Below are 21177 nucleotides of genomic sequence, written 5' to 3'. Positions count from 1 at the left end.
GATGAGGCTTCAGTGAACAGTAGATGGATCAACTGAAGGGCCAGATGTATCTCCACTTTTTTTCCAAGTGGAGTCAAGTGTTTGATGTCTTCTTCTCACCTCAGAAACTGTAGGTAACAGGTAGCTGATTTTCAATAAATGTGTCTCTTGTCACCTGCTTCTGTCCGGTGCTGTAGCCTTTCTACTCATTTGGGCATGTCCTTTACGTCATGCGCTACGCCATTGCCGACGCCGACCAATGAAATCGTGAGTTGAGGCTGCTGTCACTTGGACTTCCTGGTGTGGTTTGTTTGCCTGCATTGATCATGGCTGCGGAGGGCGATTTTCTGGCGAGATACCGAGCTGTGTCAAATAAACTGAAAAAGTAAGACTTTGAAATGGCTTTGTTTAAGAAGAAAGACGGACGAATATCAGGAATAGCTAAATGTTATTTAGACTGAATGCGAGGTAACGGCTTTCAGCTAGTGCTAATAGGCTAAGCTAGCGTTACTGTTAGCCATTTGCTCGTTTTGTAGTGAAATATTTGGTCATTTTGAGATATTTAGCCCAGGTTCATCGAAAAATAAGCGATGAGTTGTTGGTGCTGTTTGACAGCTAACCCATAACTAGCCGGTAGTTTGCCACAGTACTCATATTCTATGTTTATCTAGCTGGCGTGTATCACAGTTGGCTATCTAAGATGTTTTAAAATGTGTAAATGCTTTGTTTTCTTTTGTAGGCGTTTTCTTCGGAAGCCCAATGTGGCGGAGGCAAGTGAGCAATTTGGTGAGTGCCACATTAGTCCATCCATGTAAATGCTGTGATCCAGCCTATACTGCCGCACAGAAGAGTCAGCGCCTCTCCTGTGCTGTTAAATGATAGAGGCTGAATAAATGTCACCAGGCTTGTCTTTATCTGTGCTTTCAGGTCAGCTGGCAAAGGAGCTGAAGCAGCAGGACTGCCTTCAGTATGCTGCCTTCTGTAACCTGGCCATGGCTCGGTGAGTGGATCCGTATTCAATTCAACTGAATTGTGCCAAAGCACAGCAACAGGCACCTTGCGGTGTAAAAGCACCTCGCACAAGTAAAGACCCCACAATAATCTGGAGAAAACCCCAACAATTAAGCAACCCACCATGAGCAAGCACTTTGCAATGGTGGGAAGGAAAAACTCCCTTCTAACAAAAAAAATGCTCTTGCAGAACCATGTAGAACAGCAGCGTTTGTCCTGCATACATAGAGCAACAGGAATAGCAGCTAGCCAGCCTCAACAGCTAAGGACTGGACAACCAGAGTCCCAACTAGGGAATTTGTGTAACTAGCTGGCTTGTTGTCTCTAGTTTGTACAAGATGTACTAGTCGTTTAATCTAATTGTTTTGCATTTTAATTGATAACCAATTCTGGTAAATTGTTGCGTCCTAATGCTGTGCAGCTATCTGCCACCAGATGGTGTGTCATTGGTGAGAAATGCTATAAATCTCAGCTTGATCTTTATGTTAACACCATTATTGCTAGTCTTTTTTTAAGGCCAAAAACTGAGCTCGCAGATACAAGTGGTGAAAAAAAAAAAAAGCTTGCTCTGAAAGTAGGATGAGCTTTTCCTTAGCAATAGGGTGAAGAGTTCATCCATTCAGGAGGGATTCCGATAGAGCTGCTGCTCCTCTACATCGACAGGAACCAGCTGAAGCTGTTCCTTCGTTTAGAGAATTTTTGACATTAAACAATTCCCAAGTTTAACTATACATCTTCTTAGTTGACTAAGAAATTATTAGTCGCCAGGAACATCCCTAGTACCAACCCTTAACCACTCCATGGCACATATTGTGCCTGACCACTATGGCACCTCCAGCAGGTGGTCATCTCACCAAATCTGGACTTTTGGCATCTGAGTAAACAGAGGCACTGTGATGAGGTCCTCTAGCCTGTACTTGTGCCATCTAGCAGTTGTTTCAGTTAATGCTGCTCCTCCAGTGCCAGAGTAGTGCAGGGCTTTCTAGATCAGGGGTGTATCCTGAGACTTCCTTGGCCAGCATTAACCCTGATATGTTTCCTATCTAACATGCCTGGAACATGCTGAGTCAACAAGCAGTGTGCACTGCACAGCTGCAGACTGCACTCACCCAGAAATGGAGAGCAGTTCCTCAATAACAGATCCAGACACTTGTGCAGTCTATGCACAAACCGGTAAAAATGCATAGATTTCAAATACAGTAACAGACTTATTGCCTTAACACAGACACACACTTTTGTGTCTGTGTGTGTGTGTGTGAGAGAGAGAGAGAGAGAGAGAGAGAGAGAGAGACTGTATATAGCAAAGTGATATTGTTCATAGCTTGATTCTGTCTATGGAGGTCGGTAAATGGACTGGTTCTTGTATAGCGCTTTTCTACTCTAGCTGAGCACTCAAAGTGCTTTACACAACTTCCTCATTCACCCACACAAGCACTTTTATTCTATCCTCTTTCTTTAAGTGCTTTCTGCCTAACATTTACACACATTCATATTCTGATGGGTGAGACTCTCTTGGGTTGGTATCTTGCACAAGGATATTTGGCATGCAGATTGGAGCAGCCAGGGATCGAACCACCACCTCTTCTGATTAGCAGATGACCTGCTCTGCCTCGTGAGCTGAGCCACTCCACTCAGTAATGAGGCGCTTGGTTTCACTGATGTTCTTGTAGAAGACTGGGAGTAAATCCTTCATGCTTGTTTCCAAAATTTCTGGGATCTCTGCCAGGAAACTGCAGAAACTTGCTCATCATCATCATTATTTTGGGGTGAAATGCTCAAGGATCACACGCAGGTTTATTGATCAAATATTCACACGCTTGTCCTACATTCAGGTCATAAAAGATTCAAGTGTAGAACCAAGCATAAAAGACTTTAAGAGGGGGCTGACTTGAAGCTTGAAAATAATGGTGTTACTCATTGTAGTTTCACCACATAACGCTGCCGTGTACTAAGTAAATTTTAGTTATTTTTCCTACATCCGCTATCATTTTTTTCAGACACAAATGATGAAATTTTTGACAAAAGTATAAGTAGCATGTCCTCATGACGACAATTAGATAAAAGAAATTCATACTTTTATTATTGTATTTATGTCATAATTAGCTTATTTAGCTTTCAAATGGCACGCATGTTTGTTATCAGTTTTTTAAGTTCTATAAATCTAATATTATATTTTTAGCTTAAAATATTTAGAGCAGATCACTACCTTTTCTTGTTTAATAAAAACAAAGAAACAGCATGTGAGGTTGTTACATAAAGGTAAAGTCAGCGGAGTGATGAGTCATCAGTGGTCAGCAGTAGTCTTAATTGGCCCACAGGGAGAGCGTAACGTTCATAGTCATGACAGTGACCTATCGGCTGTTGTTATATATCCTCGATGTCTTGACTGCAGGTGTGAGCAGACTCTCTTTAATGCTCCTGGAGAGGCACTGGCATTAACTGATGCTGCTCGCCTCTTCCTCTCATCTGAGAAGGAGAACAGGGCACTGCAGGCTCCAGGCTTTGATGAACACCTCCAGGCTGCACTCAACTGCTACAGCTTCGCCACTAAGGTATGATCAGCTCTAGTTTTCAAATAGATTTTTAGTGCTTGATGCAGTAAATGCACTCCAGAAGAAATCAGCAAATAAAGCAGATTCACCATGGAATATTTCATTAGATCGGGGTCTGGAGAAAAGATTGTGGAGTACATTCTTGTATAGTGACTGAATTCTGATGTACAAATGAATTGCAGGTGTATATTGAGATGAACCAGCCTGTGATGGCAGCCAGCCTGTGTTTGGAACTTGGCAACGCGCTCAAGGTAAAGCTGCTGTCTCTCAGGATAAATGACCCAGAATTGTTAGGGGGGTGTTTTTTTTTTTTTTAAGCAAATGATGGAAAAAATGATTCATCGTTACTCTCCTGTCTTCCTCAATAGGAGATGAACAGACCAGGAGAGGCTATTGTTCATTATCAGAGGGCTGCAGAGTTACAGACACAAACACCCATCGAAGCTTTGCTGTCGATGGGAGAAATGGCCACGTGTAAAATCCTCACCCGTGAGTTCTGTCGGTTCTGATTGAGTAGCTGCAGTTTGTTTGCTGTGCAAACAGGATCTGACGTGACTTTTGTGTTTGTGAGTTTGTATTACTCGTGTCTTTATGATTTTCTTTTTTCTTTTCCAGGTGATTATGACGGTGCTTTGTCAGTGTTCACAGAGATGCAGCTGATCTGTCAGGAGAAAGGACTGCAGCTACCAGGCTCCATCACCCCTGTTGGTGAGCATCTGATAAAAAAAAATGATATTAGCAGAGTTTTGTAAAGATGGGGTGTTATTACAGCCTTAGCAGTTTGTGTTTTCTTAACTAAAGCTGTATCCAGTATCTTAAATTGATTAACACGACTCAACTTGAAAACTGGGATAATTAAGAGCAGCATTCCCTGATGATTGTCTTTTTTTCGCTAGTGTGCAGATTTTTCATGTTATTTGCACTAAGAGGAAAAATGTCTTAATTTCTCATCTTTAATTTGACTTTCTTGGCAACAAAGGTGCCTTTTTGGACATAGTGGCAAAATGTGAGATATCCAGGGTGCTTCTGCTCATGTTGCTTGAGGTAAGCTCATCGGTTTTGCTGATAATTAAAACAACCTCTCTCACTGCAGACTTGAGTGTAAAGTCATGTTCAGTGTTGTTTTTGAAGGTATGATTCAGGCCATTTGTTTAAATTTATGTAAATATGCACTTTAACAAGTTTTTTATTTATAGGTAGTTGCAATAAATACCTTTAAATTCACTCTTCAAATATACTATATTGCCAAACGTATTCATGCAGCTACCTTCTCACTCATATGAACTTGAGTGATGTCTTATTCTTAATCCATAGTGTTTAATATAATGTCGACCCACCCTTTGTAGCTATAACAGCTTCAACCTTTCTGGGAATTCATTCCACAAGGTTTAGGAGTTTGTTTATGGGAATTTTTGACCAGTCTTCCAGAAGCACATTTGTGAGGTCAGTCACGGATGTTGGGTGAAAAGGCTCGCGGTCTCCACTCTAATTCATCCAAAAGGTTTTCTGTCAGGTTGAGGTCAGGACTCTGTGCAGGCCAGTTAAATTCTTCCACACCAAACTCGCTCATCCTTGTCTTTATGGACCTTGCTTTCTGCACTCGTGTGCAGTCTTTTTGAAACAGGAAGGTACCATTGACAGACTATTTCTACAAAGTTGGGAATATGAAATTGTCCGAAATATCTTGTTATGCTGAAGCATTAAGTTTCTTTTACTGGAACTGAGGGGCTGTGTCCGAGGGGCAACATGAGGTTCGAAGGTCTGTAGCAGTTGACTCTGCAGAAAGTTGGAGAACTCTTTGCACTGTGTGTCTCAACATCCACTGACCCCACTCTGTGATTTTACGTGCTCTGCCACTTCATGACTGAGTTGCTGTCATTCCCAATCACTTCCACGTCATTATAACACCACTAACGGCTGACCGTGGAATATTTAGTAGTGAGGAAATTTCACAACTGGACTTGTTGCACAGGTGGCATCCTATCACAGTACACAGTTGGAAATATAGTGTACTTTAAATGCACTGCAAGGAGAGAGGAGGCACAGAGTGAGAAAAAGCTGGTCCTAATGTATCCTGACACAAGTACTGCATCTCCACATGCGACACACAGTTTGACGTGACGTGAGACTCGAGCTATTAATGCAAGGATTTCTCATTTGGCAGCTTCGGACCCTCTGGTTTCACGTCCCTTCACTGCCTCTCACACTTAATTCTCGCAGCGAGGAGCTGAGACTCGAGTGAGAGAGCTGAGGAGACACATTAGCATAATGAAAGCACCTGTTGTGTGCATTGCATCGAGTTTTATTTCTTTATTTTAACCACATACATTCAGCAGCTTAAACACTCACCTGTACTTGAGTGTCAAACAGCCCTCCGCTGGCCAAACAGTGAACTGTTAGAAAGCAGAATAGTTTTTTAAAGCTGTTTTAAACCACGACAGTAACAATGCAATTACACTTAATGACAATGTTAATTATTTATCCAGCATCTTACAGTAATTACTGTGCATCTTGAAAAATTCAGGATTGTTGGTGCAGCAGAACTTAAATGGTCCCACGTTGTTGTGGTTTTGTTTTGTTTTTTTTGGTGCAGCCTCCACCTCAGAAGTTGTTACCAGAACACGCCCAGACCCTGGAGAGATACGCGTGGGAATCCTTTGATCCTCACAGCCAATGTAAATTCACCTCAGCACTCGACTATTTGAGCATAATAATGTGTCATTAATCCTGCGCACTTATTGAAGTTGTGTAAATGTTGTTTTTTGTCTTCTGTCTCAGTGACCTTCCTGCCTGAGAATGTTTTCCTGCTCCTGCAGTCCGTAGTGGTGAGTTTCATGATAACAGTCTGAGTCTTCCTGTCTCGTACAGGAAAAATAATGGTCTTCACGCCCTTCATATGACAGTGATGTATTGTGTGTGTTGAAGTTTGTTTTGTTTTTTTCCTTTGGCAGTGAAGTGATTCTTTTTGTTTGTTTGTTTGTTTTTGCTTCAGCATTTGCAGTTTGCCAGCTTTGTGTAGGTTTTCTGCCTCAGAATTTTTCCCTCTTACACTAAAAATATTCATTTTTTTCAGTCACAGTAAAAGAAAAAAGCAACACATGACGCATTACATCATGTGGGTATTTTTACAGAGAAGCCAAAATATAGAAGCACTGTGTGAAAAACACCTTTAGTTCTTGTGTAGGTATTAAGAGAGTAAGAAGCAACCAGGTGCTGCTAATCAAATGCACAGACGTTTTGGCAGTTTGTTGGCCTGCAGCATTCATAATCACAGTGCCAATGTGGAAGACCTCAGCAATGATGTGGGAGAAGCAGCTGTCGCTGCCCTTCAATCTAGGCAGGGTTATAAAGCTGATTCCAAATTTGAGGTCCATCATTCTGCAGTGAGACAGTCACACGTGGAAAACATTCAAGATAGCTGTCATTCTTCCCAGGAGTGGACGTCCCAGCAAATTAATCCCAAGATTAGATCATCCAGTGGTCAGAGAAACTGCAAAGAACCCAAGAGCTGCATCTCATAGGCTCAGTTAGCAGGTTAAATGTTAAAGTGTATGAGCATACAGTTAAAGCATACGATAAAGCCTCTGCTTTCAGAACATGGAAGCATGACTTGGGTTTGCAAAGTTGCATCTGAACAAACTACAATACTTCTGGACCAGTGTCCTTTGGACAGAGGAAGCCACTTTGGAGAAAATCAAAATGGAGGGGTGATTATTTGGGATTATTTGGCAGTGGTAGGATCGCGCCAACTTGCAGTCACAGAGTCAACCATGAACTGCTCTGTATACCAAAGTATACTGGAGTCAGATGTGAGGCCGACAGTCAAAACTTGGCCAAAATTGGGTCATGCAGCAGGGTAACAAAAACCCCAAGCACAGCAGCAAATCTCAAACGGAGAATGGCTGAAAAAGAAAAGAAACAAGGCCCAAAGTTTAGACTGCAAACTTAAGAGAGCTGTGCATAAACAAAGGACACATACCTCACCACTAAGGTTGTTCTACAAGTTACTGAATCTTGAGTTGATGTTTTTCACACACTGCTTCTTTTTTTTTTTTTTTTTTTTAAAGCTCTGTTTTGTTAAATAATGATGCAATGTCTCAGGATGTCTTTACCTAATTTTAAAACCTACTATGGACCAGATATTTTTGTTTATTGTGTCCTGATGTGTGACACATAAGAATTGACAGAGGCCATCCTTTTTTCTTTTCTTTTCTTTTTTTTTTTTTTTTAAATAACTGTATAAATAAAAAAAGTTAATAAAAAATAATCATGTGTAATGTAGAGAAAGATTCTTCTCGAAGGAGCACGCTCTGTCTTTGGGAATGAATGGCCGGTAACAGAGAATAAATATTAACAAGTCAGAGGCCTCGTCAGGGTCCTCTGAATCTGCAGTTATGTTTTTATTAGTGCAGTGAATAACAGCAGATCTGTTTTGCAGATGGCGTGTCAGGAGAAAGACACAGAGTCTCTAAAGTCTCTTCAGACTGAGTTATGGTAAGCATTTACAAATGTTAATTTCCATCATGTGAGAAAAATGTTTTACTGCTTCTCATTCTTAATTTTCCATATTGATCACATGCTTTATGCGGTTTTCCCCTTGCAGGCCGTTTCTGACAGCTGAGCAGAACCATCTTCTCCACCTGGTGGTTCAGGAGCGCATCACGCCGTCTGGTCAAGGCATTTAATACAGTCCAGTTTTTATTCGCTTCCTCTGGGAACGATACTTTATATAATGGAACATTCCTGTTTCTGAATGGGTCTGTTGTAAGGCCCGGAGAAGGGTTGTTTTCAAAACTCCAGTGTTGTAACTTGGACTCAGAGAAATGTTAAACTTTGTGCTTATTCAGTCACGTAGGTTTGGAAATCAAACTGAACTATCTTTATGTTGTCCTCAGATGTGCAGATTGCTGTTGCTAGGAATGCTTAGCTAAGAATAAATGTTGTGTGTGTATCTGAGTGGAGACTATAAAACTGGACTACCACATATGTATTATGTAAAAGTGACTGTTTCAAATGTAGAAGAACTTATTGTGTTTACAGCTGGTTAGTAGATTAAACACGAATACTTTGTGTTATCATTTTTATTAATAAATGACATTACATGGCTTAAATTCCAATATAACAAAATCTTCTACTGCATAGTTCTGTAATATGGTGCAATGACACCTCTGTCCTCCATCCCTGGGTCACTTAATTTTCACTTGTACAAATGCATGTACTTTTCTTATGATAGCAGCCCCCTACAGACACATAAGTAAACACAATAATAAAAAAACAAAATGCAGCTTAAAAATATATGATGGTTACAATGTACATAGACTGATGTATAATGTATTTGTTTTTTTTCTAGCTGTAAAATAATGATTAACATGATTAAAGCTAGTTGTAAATGAAGGATTGTTATTTCCTGATTGCTCAAGTACTACAACAGGAATGTTATTTGTCGGTTTTAACTCAGTCAGAATTTTAACATATTAAATGATAAGATTTAGTCTCCATCAACCTTTCTGAACCTTAAAGGAACTGGTAAACATTTTGGGAATAAATTATTTACTATCTTGCTGAGTAGGAGATGAAAAGATTAATACTAATTTTTTGACTTTCTACACTAAAGAGGACCAAGGTTTAAAAAAAAAAGGGAAAAAAAAGACCATGACCATGTAAAGAGAGTTTCCTGAGCAGTTTTCTCGTCCCATCGTCTTCTACGCAACCACGCTGCACAGATTCACCCCCTGCTGGTCGTTAGAAAGAATGCAGCTCAGAAGTTGTGACCATCTTTTATGCACAGTCTTAGCATAAGAACTGAAAATGTGAAAACACTGGCTTCAAACCGCTGTCACCTCTGAAGTTAGAGTCTCCCCTTTTTGTTCGCACCCAGGCAAAAATGCTCATGTACAGCTCAGTGACTGTTTCACTAAAGCTAAGCTGACCAAAAGTTCACTTAAATCAATCTTGCCATTTTTTAGCAAAAAAAACCAACAACAAACAAACAAACCAACCCAAAGCAATTATAAGCATTTCTCAAAATGTCACACTATTCCTTTAAAGTACTTATGTCTGAACTACTACTACTATTTAAGACTAAATAACTGATTTATTTGCTATGTTCTGGTAATATTCCCAATAATTCAGCTCTATGAGGCGTTTTAGTCACATTATTCAAAAGAAAAAACATTATTTTGTTTGTCAGTTTTACTGAAAAAATGTGTTTCACACTTGTAATGTTAGCATTTGCTCCATATCATTTTATATATATATATTTTAAAAAGCTGTATAAACAAATGGCTCTCATTAGCATTTGGACATTTTGCTACAGTCGTAGCTTCAGATGGTGTTCATCAATTCTAAAAGAGGAACACGAGCCCTGCCCTCTGTTTTTCCTCTCACTCTTTCTTCTTACGCAGGATGAAATAGGTGAGCGCTAAGATGAAGGTGAGGACAAACGAGATCCACGCCAGGATGTAGCAGTGTCCGTAACCTCCAGATGAGTCATTGACGTGGAGCTTGGCTGTGTAGATTGAGGCTCCTGTCATTATGCAAAGACCTGCAAGTGGGAAAATTATTATTACATGCAACCAAGACAAGGCAATCAAGAAGTAATTATTTTTCTATTATAAGATAAAGCTCATGATGTGACCAGTGCAATCACAAGGAAATGAGAGACATGACACTTTCACCTTGTTAATTTTCCAGTGTTATGAACTCATGACATTCGCACTTCGTGTGAGTTTCTCATGTGCTAGTAGTACTCTCACTGATAATGCGTAATTAACTTAAAGCATGAAATTTTAATCACTCAGGACCTTTTTTTTTCTTTTACATCTGACATGGTGGCAAAAAACTGACTCGGTTTGTGGTCTTTTTGTTAGGAGGATTTGCATGAAAATGTTGTTTCTTGACTAAAATAAAAAGCAGCCAATGTCCAATGAAACTTTAAAAAACCTTCAGGAAGCCTGGAGAACTATCGCGTACTTTAAAAAAGCCTGGCTCCTTGGAAGCCGGGTGGCTCGGGCTTTTGTGAGTGAATACATTTTCTAGATTCTGCTTCTCAAATGTGAAAACTTGATGCTTTGTTGCACATTGACGGCGAACAAAAATGTTTGGGGGTGTTGTTGAGAAATCAGCACACCTGAGAATGCTGGAGCAGGTGTGCTGGACAACCTCATGACATTAACAGAAGCAGCACACTCTTAAATGTGATACTGTTAACTATTTGAAGTGTCAAAATCATTCATTTGTGACGCTAGCGTTCAAGTCACCTAAAAAACTAACAGTACTTGTTACTCGAGGTGGGCGGATCGATGCGGTTTCTATTCCCCAAACCTCAGCATGCAGCAAGCTCAACAGCGTTGAATACATTATTTTTTGGAAATTATAAACTATTCCTCAAATATTGCGAAAAATGTCTGAAAGTGTTTTTTATTCACAGCCTATAGCTGTAAACAGAGCAGTAAACAGAGCAGTAGATTAGACCAGCTGATGCCCTTTGTTCTGTGTTTACTTTCACACTGAGATGCAGACACACTATATGTGCTGTGGCTGAGATCAGCTTCTACTGATTTTCTACAGATTTCATTTGTCCGAGATGCAAACATGCTCACCTTGCTGATCCATCAAAGTTCACTGGTTATTGCAATGTGTGAGGTACACACAGAAAGTGAAGAACTTCTAATCACTGGTTGGCTGTTTTGTACAAACTAATGAAAATTCAAATCCACTGAGTAGTCAAGGGTCTCTCAAACAGTCATACCGAGGGTAGATTCATCTTGTTCAGCACCAAATGAAAGTGTTTGAACTCAGGACTACTGATGATTACATGACAGGGCTGCAGCTACCCATTATTTTAGTAATCCACCATCTAACTGTCTATTATTATTAATGAGAAATAGCAAATATTCAAAAGAGAAAAATGAACTGTTCATTGATTTTCATTTCATTCAAGTTTACCTGCAAACATCTCTTAATAAAAACAAACAAAAATAGACCCTTTCCTTGTTTTTACTCGCCATATTAAAATGACATTTTTAAAAGACAACATTTTCTTAATTGCAAAAACAAATAATAACAAGTACAGTAATCTCAAATACATACAAGCTAAACTAGCGCATGAAAATGAAACAGCTTTTACTCTCTCTTCTCAGAAGTCTTTCTTACATTAAGAGCAGGCCAAAAGAGTTCTGGTGGTATTAATATCTCCTGGATGAGGTAGATTTGGTGTGTGTGTGGGTGTCTGCATGCTTAGATGTGGTAGTGAATGCGCAAATATGCCTTTAAGTATTTACGCAAGTATGTGGCGGCTGCAATGAGGAAAAGCAGGCTAATCAGCATTCTCAGAACTGAAGCTTTGCCCTGCGCTTCGATGCAACGTTTCGTGCTGCAGAAGACAAACGTTACAATGGTGTGGATATTAATAGTTAATGTTAATAATAACAATTTAGTATCCAACCTAACAGCCTCAGGTCCGTGTCTCGGAATCTGACTGGCCCACTGGAAAAAATTGATATAATTTAATTGACTTATTTATATTTTATATTATGAGATCAATCTTATTTTTTGCAGATTACATTGATCTAAATCTGCATAATAGTGTTGAAATTAAATGATGTGCACGCATCAGGATGTCACTGCTCTGACAGTATTACTCATGTTATCAACACTGGTAACAGGAAAGCCCTGACCACACCTTCCTAATTTGGGTGTCAACCAGTCAGACCACTTCATCCATGTAGTGAGAAGCCATTCTATGACCTTTGTGTGTAAGTCGATTAAACTCTGCACAGTACTGAAAGACGAGTGGTGATTGTTGTGAACTGACACAGATAGATGCCTCGCCATGCAATGAGCTCATTGGTGTGTTGGACGGATGAGGCTAAAAATTAGTTTCATTATTTGCCAACATCCTTTATGAAGCTAAAAAGATTTAAGTTCGGGAGTTGTGCTAACTTATTTAGTTAGACAAAAATCACATATGTCGGGTCTGTCAGTCGCACATCCTCCAGAGAAAATAATAAAGTCAGCCAAAAGAAACAAGACTGCAGGTAACTTACAGGCGATTATCTGTAAAATGCCAGTGAAGGTGAACCTCATTCCTTTGGGCAGGGTGAACAGCTGGGCCACAAACACAAACAAGGCAAGGATGGTGAAAACGCAGGCCAGCACTGAAGTGGCCTGCACCGCCTGGAGATAATCTGCAGCAACAAGATAATAAAAATTTCAACAATAACACAGGCGTGAGGAAATATTCGGCCTTTTCAGTTTTATGTTTGTATTAACACCACTACCTACAGATCTACTCATTTCAGACTGACAATATTTACTGTAAACAGTGTAATACATGATTTATTCAGTCATCATCTTTGCCCTTCATTATATTAATAATGAAAGATCACTAACTTTGACAGGGGGGAAAAAAATCTGTGGAGTTTACCTTCTGGGTAGCCTTTCAGATTTGTGTAATGCCACACATTGTTTGTGAACTCCCACTTGCCCCACAGGTCAGCTGACAATGAATCGTTGACCCACCAGGCCTGACGACACAAAGGAAAGATTTAAAGTTCATGCAGATATGTTACACATTTTCTAGAAACCGTTGTCAGATCTCCTCCAGTTAATACAGATAATAAGAGAAAATAACATCATCTTACATTGTCAATGGCGGCCACCAGGAGCAGGATGATGGTGGTTATGTGCAGAACAACGATTGCTGCCAGCATCAACATTATGGCCTTCTGAAAACTGATAATGGGGTGGGGGAGGTGGAAGGAGGCACACCGTTATTTATTTTGCAAGCACAGACGTATGTAACACGGACTCGTACATGAGGGAGTATTAATTACACAGAGAAAGAGAGAGAAACTGTGTGAAACAAAGAAATAAAGAAATAACAGTAACAGAGAAGAGAGCCGTTTTATACAAGCCCAGACTTGCCGCAGAAATCATGCAGGCATAAACATTTTTGAATAAAACACATCTGGTGTCAAACACATCAGTGCTTTCAGTCTTTGTCATTACGTTTATTTATTATTTATTATAATTAATCAGCTCAGATTCATTAGCACCAATCACTGCCCCTGAAACGGCCGCAGTTTGCTTTGAGCCTCTTTTTTCACGTCTTTCGAGCGTTTCCGTCGACAATAAAGGCGCATTTGTTAAGACGGCATTCCCAAACGGGTGACACACACAGGGCCCGCACTGTAGTCGATAACTTTAAAAAGAGCGCGATAGTACGACAACAGAAAACAATAATAAGCAAAACATAAACTCACGGACTATTCAACGCTATGTTAGTGCGCCAAATTTCCAGTTGCGCGTCTTTTTAGGACTTTTTTTGCGCTTACGGTCAGTCATATTTCTTGCGCTTAAAGTAACTGAAGTTTTTCCTACAGGCTTAAAAAAAAACCCACTTCAGCCATCCGTAAGAGGGTTTCACAGAGTGTGCTCCGTAAACCTTCGCCTTTCTACAAGTAAGCAAAGAGCAGAAACGTTACCTGAACGCTCTTTAACGCACCGCGCGGGAGTTATTTGGGAATGTGAAACTCTGTGGACCCACCCAGCTTTGAATTCACAGCACACACATCACCGTGTTTTCCCTCTTCTTCTTTCCCCTCACCAAGCCCCACCCATAAAGTTTCTCGAGTGAAAAGTCCCAATGAAATAAACGGTGTCAGGTCGCCTCTTCCTGCAACTCCAGTCTGTGCGTAAAGGCGAGTAAGATCTTCGAGAATCGCTTATCGTCAGATTCATTTAAAAACAAAACAAACAAACAAACACGCGACAGCTTCACACGCACTATTTAATTTGCTTCTTTAGTGTTTTATCTGGAAGATGTTTTTAATATAGAAATATCTTCATTCTCACTGAGCGGCTCACCTGTGTGAGCTGTAGCTTCACTTTTTTTTTTTTTTTTTTATCGCACATGAATACAAAATGCCATTTTGGACACGCTTGCAGAGCAGTTATAGTATATCCTGGACTTGTTTTCAGGCCACTCACGCGCAGTTGCCGCTTCATTGTGTACCTAAAATGACTTCTCCAAAGATGGGACATTAAGAAGCCGTGCATGGAATATCGCAGTGCATTGTGAGCCCCAGGGAGCTCATCTTCAGTTCAGCAGCAGTGTCACTCTGATGGTTGAGACTTACGTTCAAGCAAGTGAAAAACAGAATAAAGCGTTAGTTCATGCAGATGCATTTTTGACTGTTACAAACAAATGAAAGTAAGATCGTTCCATTGATAAAACGATATAAATAGATTCTTAGCTACGCCTCAGTCGGACTGCACACGCTATGCACTTTTATGTTTCGTGCGCCACTGCCAGAAAGCAGAAAAAAACTGCTGAAACATCAGAGGGTCTTAACATATTCTCACTGTCCGAAACAATACATGGATAGTTTCTTCACTGAGAGATGTAATTTTTACCTCTCAGTGAAGAAAAGTAAGAAAAAGGTCATGTTACTTGATGTCACACAGACTGCAGATCTCAGTGGGCCGGGCTGTGTCACGGCTTTGGAAAAACTCTGTTTACCCCATAAGCAACCAGCCGGTACAAGGATTTGCACACTTCACACTGTGTTTTGGAAGAAAAAAAAGAAAAAAAGATTTTCCTCAAATGTTCGTCAGAAACAAAGAAGAAAAGATGGATGTTCAAATGTAGACAAACTCCAGTCGAAATAAGAGATGGCTGAAAAATAATCAGCACCCAGCTCACTTCATTGTGTTTCGAGGCCACATTTTAAGAGAAGTTAGTACTCCACTCATCTGTAGCATAAGATATTTATATAAAAGTCAGTAATTGCAAGTCATGTGACGTGTGTTCACAGTGAAATAGTTGCTGCTGTGCCAGTGAATCTTTAAACTTTTGTTTTCATTCTTTATTGTTTCAGTCATCATAAAAGAAAGTACTCTCCCTGTTAGCTCTACATATCAGGACACAATTGGAAAAATATTATCTTCCCTAAGTCTTAAAATTAGGTAAATACAACCTCAGATGAACATATGAAATATTACACCACGTCTCTTGTAAAGTCACCTTTAGGGCACTATCAGGCCCCTCACACGCAGTTTCTCAGTCTCTTACATCATTGTGGAGGAATTTTATCCCAGCGTTTTTTACAGCTTTGCTTCAGCTTACTGAGGTTTGCTAACATTTGTTTATGTGCAGCTCTCTTAAGGTCCCATCACAACTGTTCAGTCAGGTTGTGGTCTGGACTTTAAACCATTGCAACACCTTGATCTTTCCAACCTGCTGTAGTTTTGCTGCTGTGCTTGAGATCATTTGTCCTCTTGCATGTCCCACAAGCTATGCTTGTCTTTAAAATCCTTTGCTTTACAGAGGAGCGCATGGTTGAGTCAGAGACTGTAAGGTTACCCAGGTCCGGTGGCTGCAAAATAAACCCAAATCCTCAGCCCTCCACCACCGTGCTTGACAGATGGTATGAAGAGTTTGTGCTGATTTGGCCATAGTGCACAGTGACATGTGCACTATGGCCAAACACGTCCACTTTGGCCTCATCAGTCCGAAGGACTTTGTTCCAGAAGTTTTTGCAAACTTGTTCTTTTAAGACAGAAGACGTGTTGCAGCCCTCTCAAATAAATCCATACTGTCTGAGTCTTTTTCTGATTAACTGTCATTATATGCTAACTGAGGCCTGTAGAGTCTGAGGTGTAGTTCTTGGGTCATTCCACCTCAAATCAACACAGGCCTTTTGCTGATGAAGCTAAAATGTGACAGAAATCGTTATATATGTTTAAACTCTGGACATAAAATCTTTATGCAAATCACAGATGGTCAAGCAGAAAATGCTCTAAATGTTGTCTGATTTGAGATGGACTGACCCTCTTGGGGGTTTTAACGGTAACCTCTCTACTTTTAAGATTAGGCTTAAACATAGATTAAGCACATAGTTAGGGCTACATCAGAATGAAACGTCTCTTACTTTTACTGCAATACGCTTAAGCTGCTGGGGCCTTCCCATGATGCACTGTTCCTTCTTCACTCACCTTTTTACACTCACTATGTGTTTATACCTCTCTGCATTTAATTAGTGTAGATGCTGATTAAGCATCCACAGTATTGAGATCCAAATCTTTATTATTAGTTATTATTTATCTCTGAATCTCTTCCACAATGTATCTTTGTCCTGTCCTGCCACACCTCTCTGAGCCTGGTTCTGCTGGATGTTTCTTCCTGTTAAAAGGGAGTTTTTCCTTCTAACTGTCACCAAAACACTTGCTCAAAGGGGGTCATATGCTTGTTGGGATTTTCTCTGTATTATCGCAGGGTCTTTACCTTACAGTATAAAGCGCCTTGAGACAACTGTTGTTGTAATTTGGTGCTATATAAATAAAATTGAATTGAATTAAATTCCTCTACACATTTCTGCAAACTCAACCTTTCATGGGGGAGGAGGGGGTCTTAAGTGAATTCCTAGTTAATTTCTGGTGTTTTAACTCATGAATTCTTAGTTTTCAGAAAGTGTTTTTAGTTTAGTAACACTGTGATACTATGGGCCACATTTACTAAAATACAAAATACCATATGAGTGCAATCTCCAAATAGTGATCATACTCAAAAGTGTGGTTAATTTTACAGGTGATTTACAAAGGTTGCGCCGTTTTCTAAGGATAGGAAGCATCAGGTCATTTCAACATAAAGTGCAAAAAAAATAAGACGTGCCCTTTATCGTGTTGAATATCAGCACAACTAGCAGGAAATAGCATGTCACGATCTATTAGTAAATCAGTTTGCGTATTTAATTCAAACATTTTCTTCCCTATATTTTGTGCTTTGAGAAAGGAATTCCCAGAAATACATATGCAGCAGGGACAGTTACGAATATTCGGCAATTCCCACCTCTTGCACACAATCTTGTTGCTGTGTTCTAGTTGTAAATACCGATAGTGCTTTTTTAAAATATAAATGCCAAAAGCCAGTTTGTCTGGTTCGACTCATTAGTAAATCTGACCTTATGTTCTTAGTTTGTTTGAGTTTTAGATTTTTAGTTATTCTTCTTGTTATTCTCAGTTTGTCCAGTTCCCTCAGTTTTCCCGTCTTTCTCATTTTGGTTCTTTTCAAAGACACAAAGTGCTTTATTCAGGGGGTAAAAAACAGAGACCCAGAGTGTGATGCCAGCAAACAGTAATGAGGTTAAAGCAAAGGTAGGGTTAAAACAGAGTGAGAGAAATGCCAAAATGTCAATATAAAATAATAAATACCAACAAAAAGAATAAACTCAATAAAAGAAATAACAGTAACAAACAATAAAAAGATAATTGAAAATGATAAAAGGACAATAAAAGACAACTGCACATAAAAGGACATTTTTGTGTCTATGTCAGAGTGTTTTATTAAGCCATTTAAAGAAAATTACTCTATTCTGCAAGTCTCATCTCTTTGGCAAAGTTGTTCCAAAGCTGAACAGCCCTGATGACAAACGCACAGACAGCTTTAGATTTAAGCTTCAGCGTGATGATCTAAGGCTGCCAGGGGGTTTGCGATCCCAAATGACATTACAGGGTTGTGCTTTAAAACTGGCCAGTAAAATGCAGAAATCAATAAATCAATTCTAAACTGTACAGGAAGCCAGTGGAGAGAAGCCCAGACTGGGGTTATGTTTTGCTCTTTGCTAAAGCCAGTAAGAAAGCAGCTGCTTTCTGAAGCCGCCGGGACTGAGATAGGCAGTCATTACCCCAGAGACACAGACACGCAGTAAAATACCAAAAATACTGAGGTACTGACATTCAAATCCTGGGTATTTTCAGGTAGTTTAATGAGGCACGCAGTGGCCTGAGCTTCCATCAGAAATGCAATTTATATAATATACACATAAACCTTTTCTGACCTTTATGAACTCGTGATAGATCGCCGATAGATTTAGTTTTCCTCCGAAACGCAAGCCTTTGTTAAATAAGAAAACAAAAGGGTAGGAGTAACGCAGAGAATAAATGTCAGTGATGAATATTAATAACGCCTTATGTTAACATACATGAGGCTTCAGTTATAGACAAACTGTCATATTTGAACCTCAGAAACTGTCATATTCTAAACTGACATTGTCAGATAGCTCTTCTTGTCGGCTCTGGTCAAATAGAACCGCGTAATTAAGGGATTACTTGTCAGACAGTGCACATCTAGAAAAGCTTTTCATCATCTGTCTTGGGTTAAAGCAAGCTTAAGCGGTTATGGATTTTCCCATTTTCACATAAATAGCTTTATAAATGAATGTTTCTATCTGGATGTGAAGTTTGTTTGCCTGGCAGGCCCCTTATCTCCCCTCGGGCTCTGGTAGCTCACTAAAGACCAGACTCAGGTTGAGACTGAGGAACTTCTGGTGTTAGTGCTACAACGGCAGCTTTATCCTGCAGGAGGCGGGATGAAGACAGATACAGTAATTGCTTCCTTTGCTCTTTCACTTATTCCCTCATTTGTTGACAGTATAGATTCAGTCCGTATGAGCAGCCTAACCCGGACAGTTTACACAGTTCAGTGTTGAAAGCTGAGAATGTACAGTAGAGCGGGAGGGGGGATGTATTTTTGTGCAGTTTAGCACGGAGCTCCACTGAAGGCTTAATTACTTCAGCCTTGAGCCAGAGTGAACATGTGTGCCAAATCTGATGAAACTTTTTCATAGAGGGGAAACTTGGATACATACACTCACTTTAAGTATTCCTTCCTAACACCAGGTTGGACCTCCTTTCGAGTTCTGATCTGCCTTAATTCTTCCTTGCATAGATTCAACAAGCTGCTGGAAACAATCCTCTGAGATTTTTACCCATATTGACACAATAGTATCACATAGTTGCTGCACATCCACGATGTTTCACCACATCTGACTGGATGGGATCGGGTGACAGTGGTGGAAATTTGAGTATGTAACCTTTTTTTTCCCCTATTTTATTTTAGTGTAAAGCACTTTGGATTTTTTAAAACTGGAAGTGTTTTTCAAATCTTCTGTTGTTCAATTTTGGTGAGCCCCTGTGAATGTAGCCTCAGTTTGCTGTTCTGGGCCAACACTAGTGGCAGCCGGTCTGGTCTTCTGCTGCTGAAGCTCATCTGCTTCAAGGGTCAACGTGTTGTGGATTCAGAGATGGCCTTTGTGCTTGCTGTGGTTGAAATTAGTGGTTATTTGAGTTACTGCAGTACGGCAAGTCTCCTCTGACCTCTGATGGGATTATCATCCACAGAACCGAACTGCATGCCTACATGCATTGAGTTCCTGCTATGTGATTGATTGATCGGGTATTTGTGTCAACCAGTAACCACCTTTTTTAAGGTATCCTTAATAAAGTGGTCAGTGAGTTTTTATCGATGTACATATGTCTGATTGGGTGAAAAACCAGAAAACATAATAAAACTATACAAGGCCAAGCCTATAAGCATCCCTAGGCCCATGCCTGTTCAGTGTGAGGAGCTCAGAACAAAGAGGAGAGACCTGTAGGCATCGTCTGTTCAAATACATTTGTAATGATCGGGCAGTGATATTGATCAATCTTGCAACACATTCACTTAGCCAGCAGTTTATTTGCCAGCTTTACTTCCTGGCTTTGGCTGCAGCTGCTGTATTACTTATTTAAATTCATCATATTTGTTTATGATTCTGGCTGCTGATCAGGCCAGAGCGTATAACTGTCAGATCCGTCCTGCAGTGCTAGACAGCAGCTCCAGAGTGAAGTGGACAAACACAACCCATTATCCTCCTTATTTGGTCAGAGAGGAGGCTCTTTATGTGAATGTGCAGATGCTTTAAGCACTGTTGCGTGATCACTTGATTGCAGTTGTTAGGCTGAGTGAAACCATATATAATATAACAACTGGGATAGGCTCTGCCCCTTTGTGACCTTGAACTGGATAAGTGGAAGAAAATAGATATATAGAGGGATGCATGAATTTTACCAGATTAAGCAATCAGTGATTACAGTTTTGGTGAAGAAATGAAATATTTTTGGATTCTGAACTGACAGTGATAGATCAAGATGGCATTTTTACTTTTTGACATTTAGCTGCCAATTTCATTGACAAAATAATCACCAGAATTATAATAATAATGATCAGCTGTGGCCGTAAATACATGACAGACACAGTTGAAATGCCATTCAACCCGAATGTCTCCTTTGAAGTGAATACATTTCTCACAGGCTCCATGTTACATAACCTTTTGCAATGGCGTCTGGGTGATAATAGAGCTAATAGTGTAGGCCTCTGTTTTTATTGTAGTGCTGCTGAGATGAAAATCATTTGAGAGCTATATTATTGTCAGAGGGTGTGGGAATGAACTTGGAGAAGCATTTTCTCCTGGCAGTAAGTCTGAATAGATGTCAAAACCATTACATCTGACCCCTGACGGTTCGTCATATCCTCACAGTAAATGTTGAGTGGGTGCGGAGCAGCGCTGGTTCCCATTTTATGCCACTTCTGAGTCAGTGGAGTTTTCTATTCCTGTCACAACATGTGGGCCTCTGCAGAGTGTGCAGTCTAACATCCATTGTGCAGTGGGTGTCCAGTGAAAGGGTATTATGCAGAAGTAGCTGCTTCTAGTTTAAAATCCCAAGGAATCGATGCAAGCTCATCTTTATCTTTCACTGGGGTGTATTTTGGGCAAAACTTTGAACTGTTAGTCTTTTCAATTATGTCTGTGAA

At 40.0% G+C, this 21177-nt stretch overlaps 2 protein-coding genes across 3 annotated transcripts; one reads left to right on the top strand and one right to left on the bottom strand.

Annotated features, from left to right (window-relative positions):
• The first annotated feature begins 265 nt into the window (after window positions 1–265).
• On the top strand, window positions 266–9604 carry f8a (coagulation factor VIII associated). Its single transcript, XM_063476421.1, has 12 exons — window positions 266–364; window positions 719–765; window positions 907–979; window positions 3383–3542; window positions 3725–3793; window positions 3911–4031; window positions 4158–4250; window positions 4522–4586; window positions 6136–6217; window positions 6321–6367; window positions 7981–8036; window positions 8146–9604. Exons 1-12 carry the CDS (start codon window positions 306–308, stop codon window positions 8225–8227), a joined length of 954 nt encoding a protein of 317 aa, XP_063332491.1. The 5' UTR covers window positions 266–305; the 3' UTR covers window positions 8228–9604.
• On the bottom strand, window positions 8609–14157 carry emp1 (epithelial membrane protein 1). Of its 2 annotated transcripts, none has more exons than XM_063476423.1 (5): window positions 14092–14157; window positions 13187–13277; window positions 12970–13069; window positions 12590–12730; window positions 8609–10086 (listed from the first exon to the last, which is right to left on the bottom strand). In XM_063476423.1, exons 2-5 carry the CDS (start codon window positions 13259–13261, stop codon window positions 9926–9928), a joined length of 477 nt encoding a protein of 158 aa, XP_063332493.1. In that variant the 5' UTR covers window positions 13262–13277; window positions 14092–14157; the 3' UTR covers window positions 8609–9925. The 2 variants fall into 2 exon arrangements, with proteins under 2 accessions (XP_063332493.1, XP_063332492.1); XM_063476422.1 differs by having other exon boundaries at window positions 14030–14150.
• Between the last annotated feature and the right edge of the window lie 7020 nt (window positions 14158–21177).

Source organism: Pelmatolapia mariae, linkage group LG6 (assembly GCF_036321145.2).
Source record: "Pelmatolapia mariae isolate MD_Pm_ZW linkage group LG6, Pm_UMD_F_2, whole genome shotgun sequence".
NCBI lineage: Eukaryota > Metazoa > Chordata > Actinopteri > Cichliformes > Cichlidae > Pelmatolapia > Pelmatolapia mariae.
The sequence above is the reverse complement of the archived record's forward strand: the minus strand, read 5'-3'. Positions and strand labels throughout refer to the sequence as shown.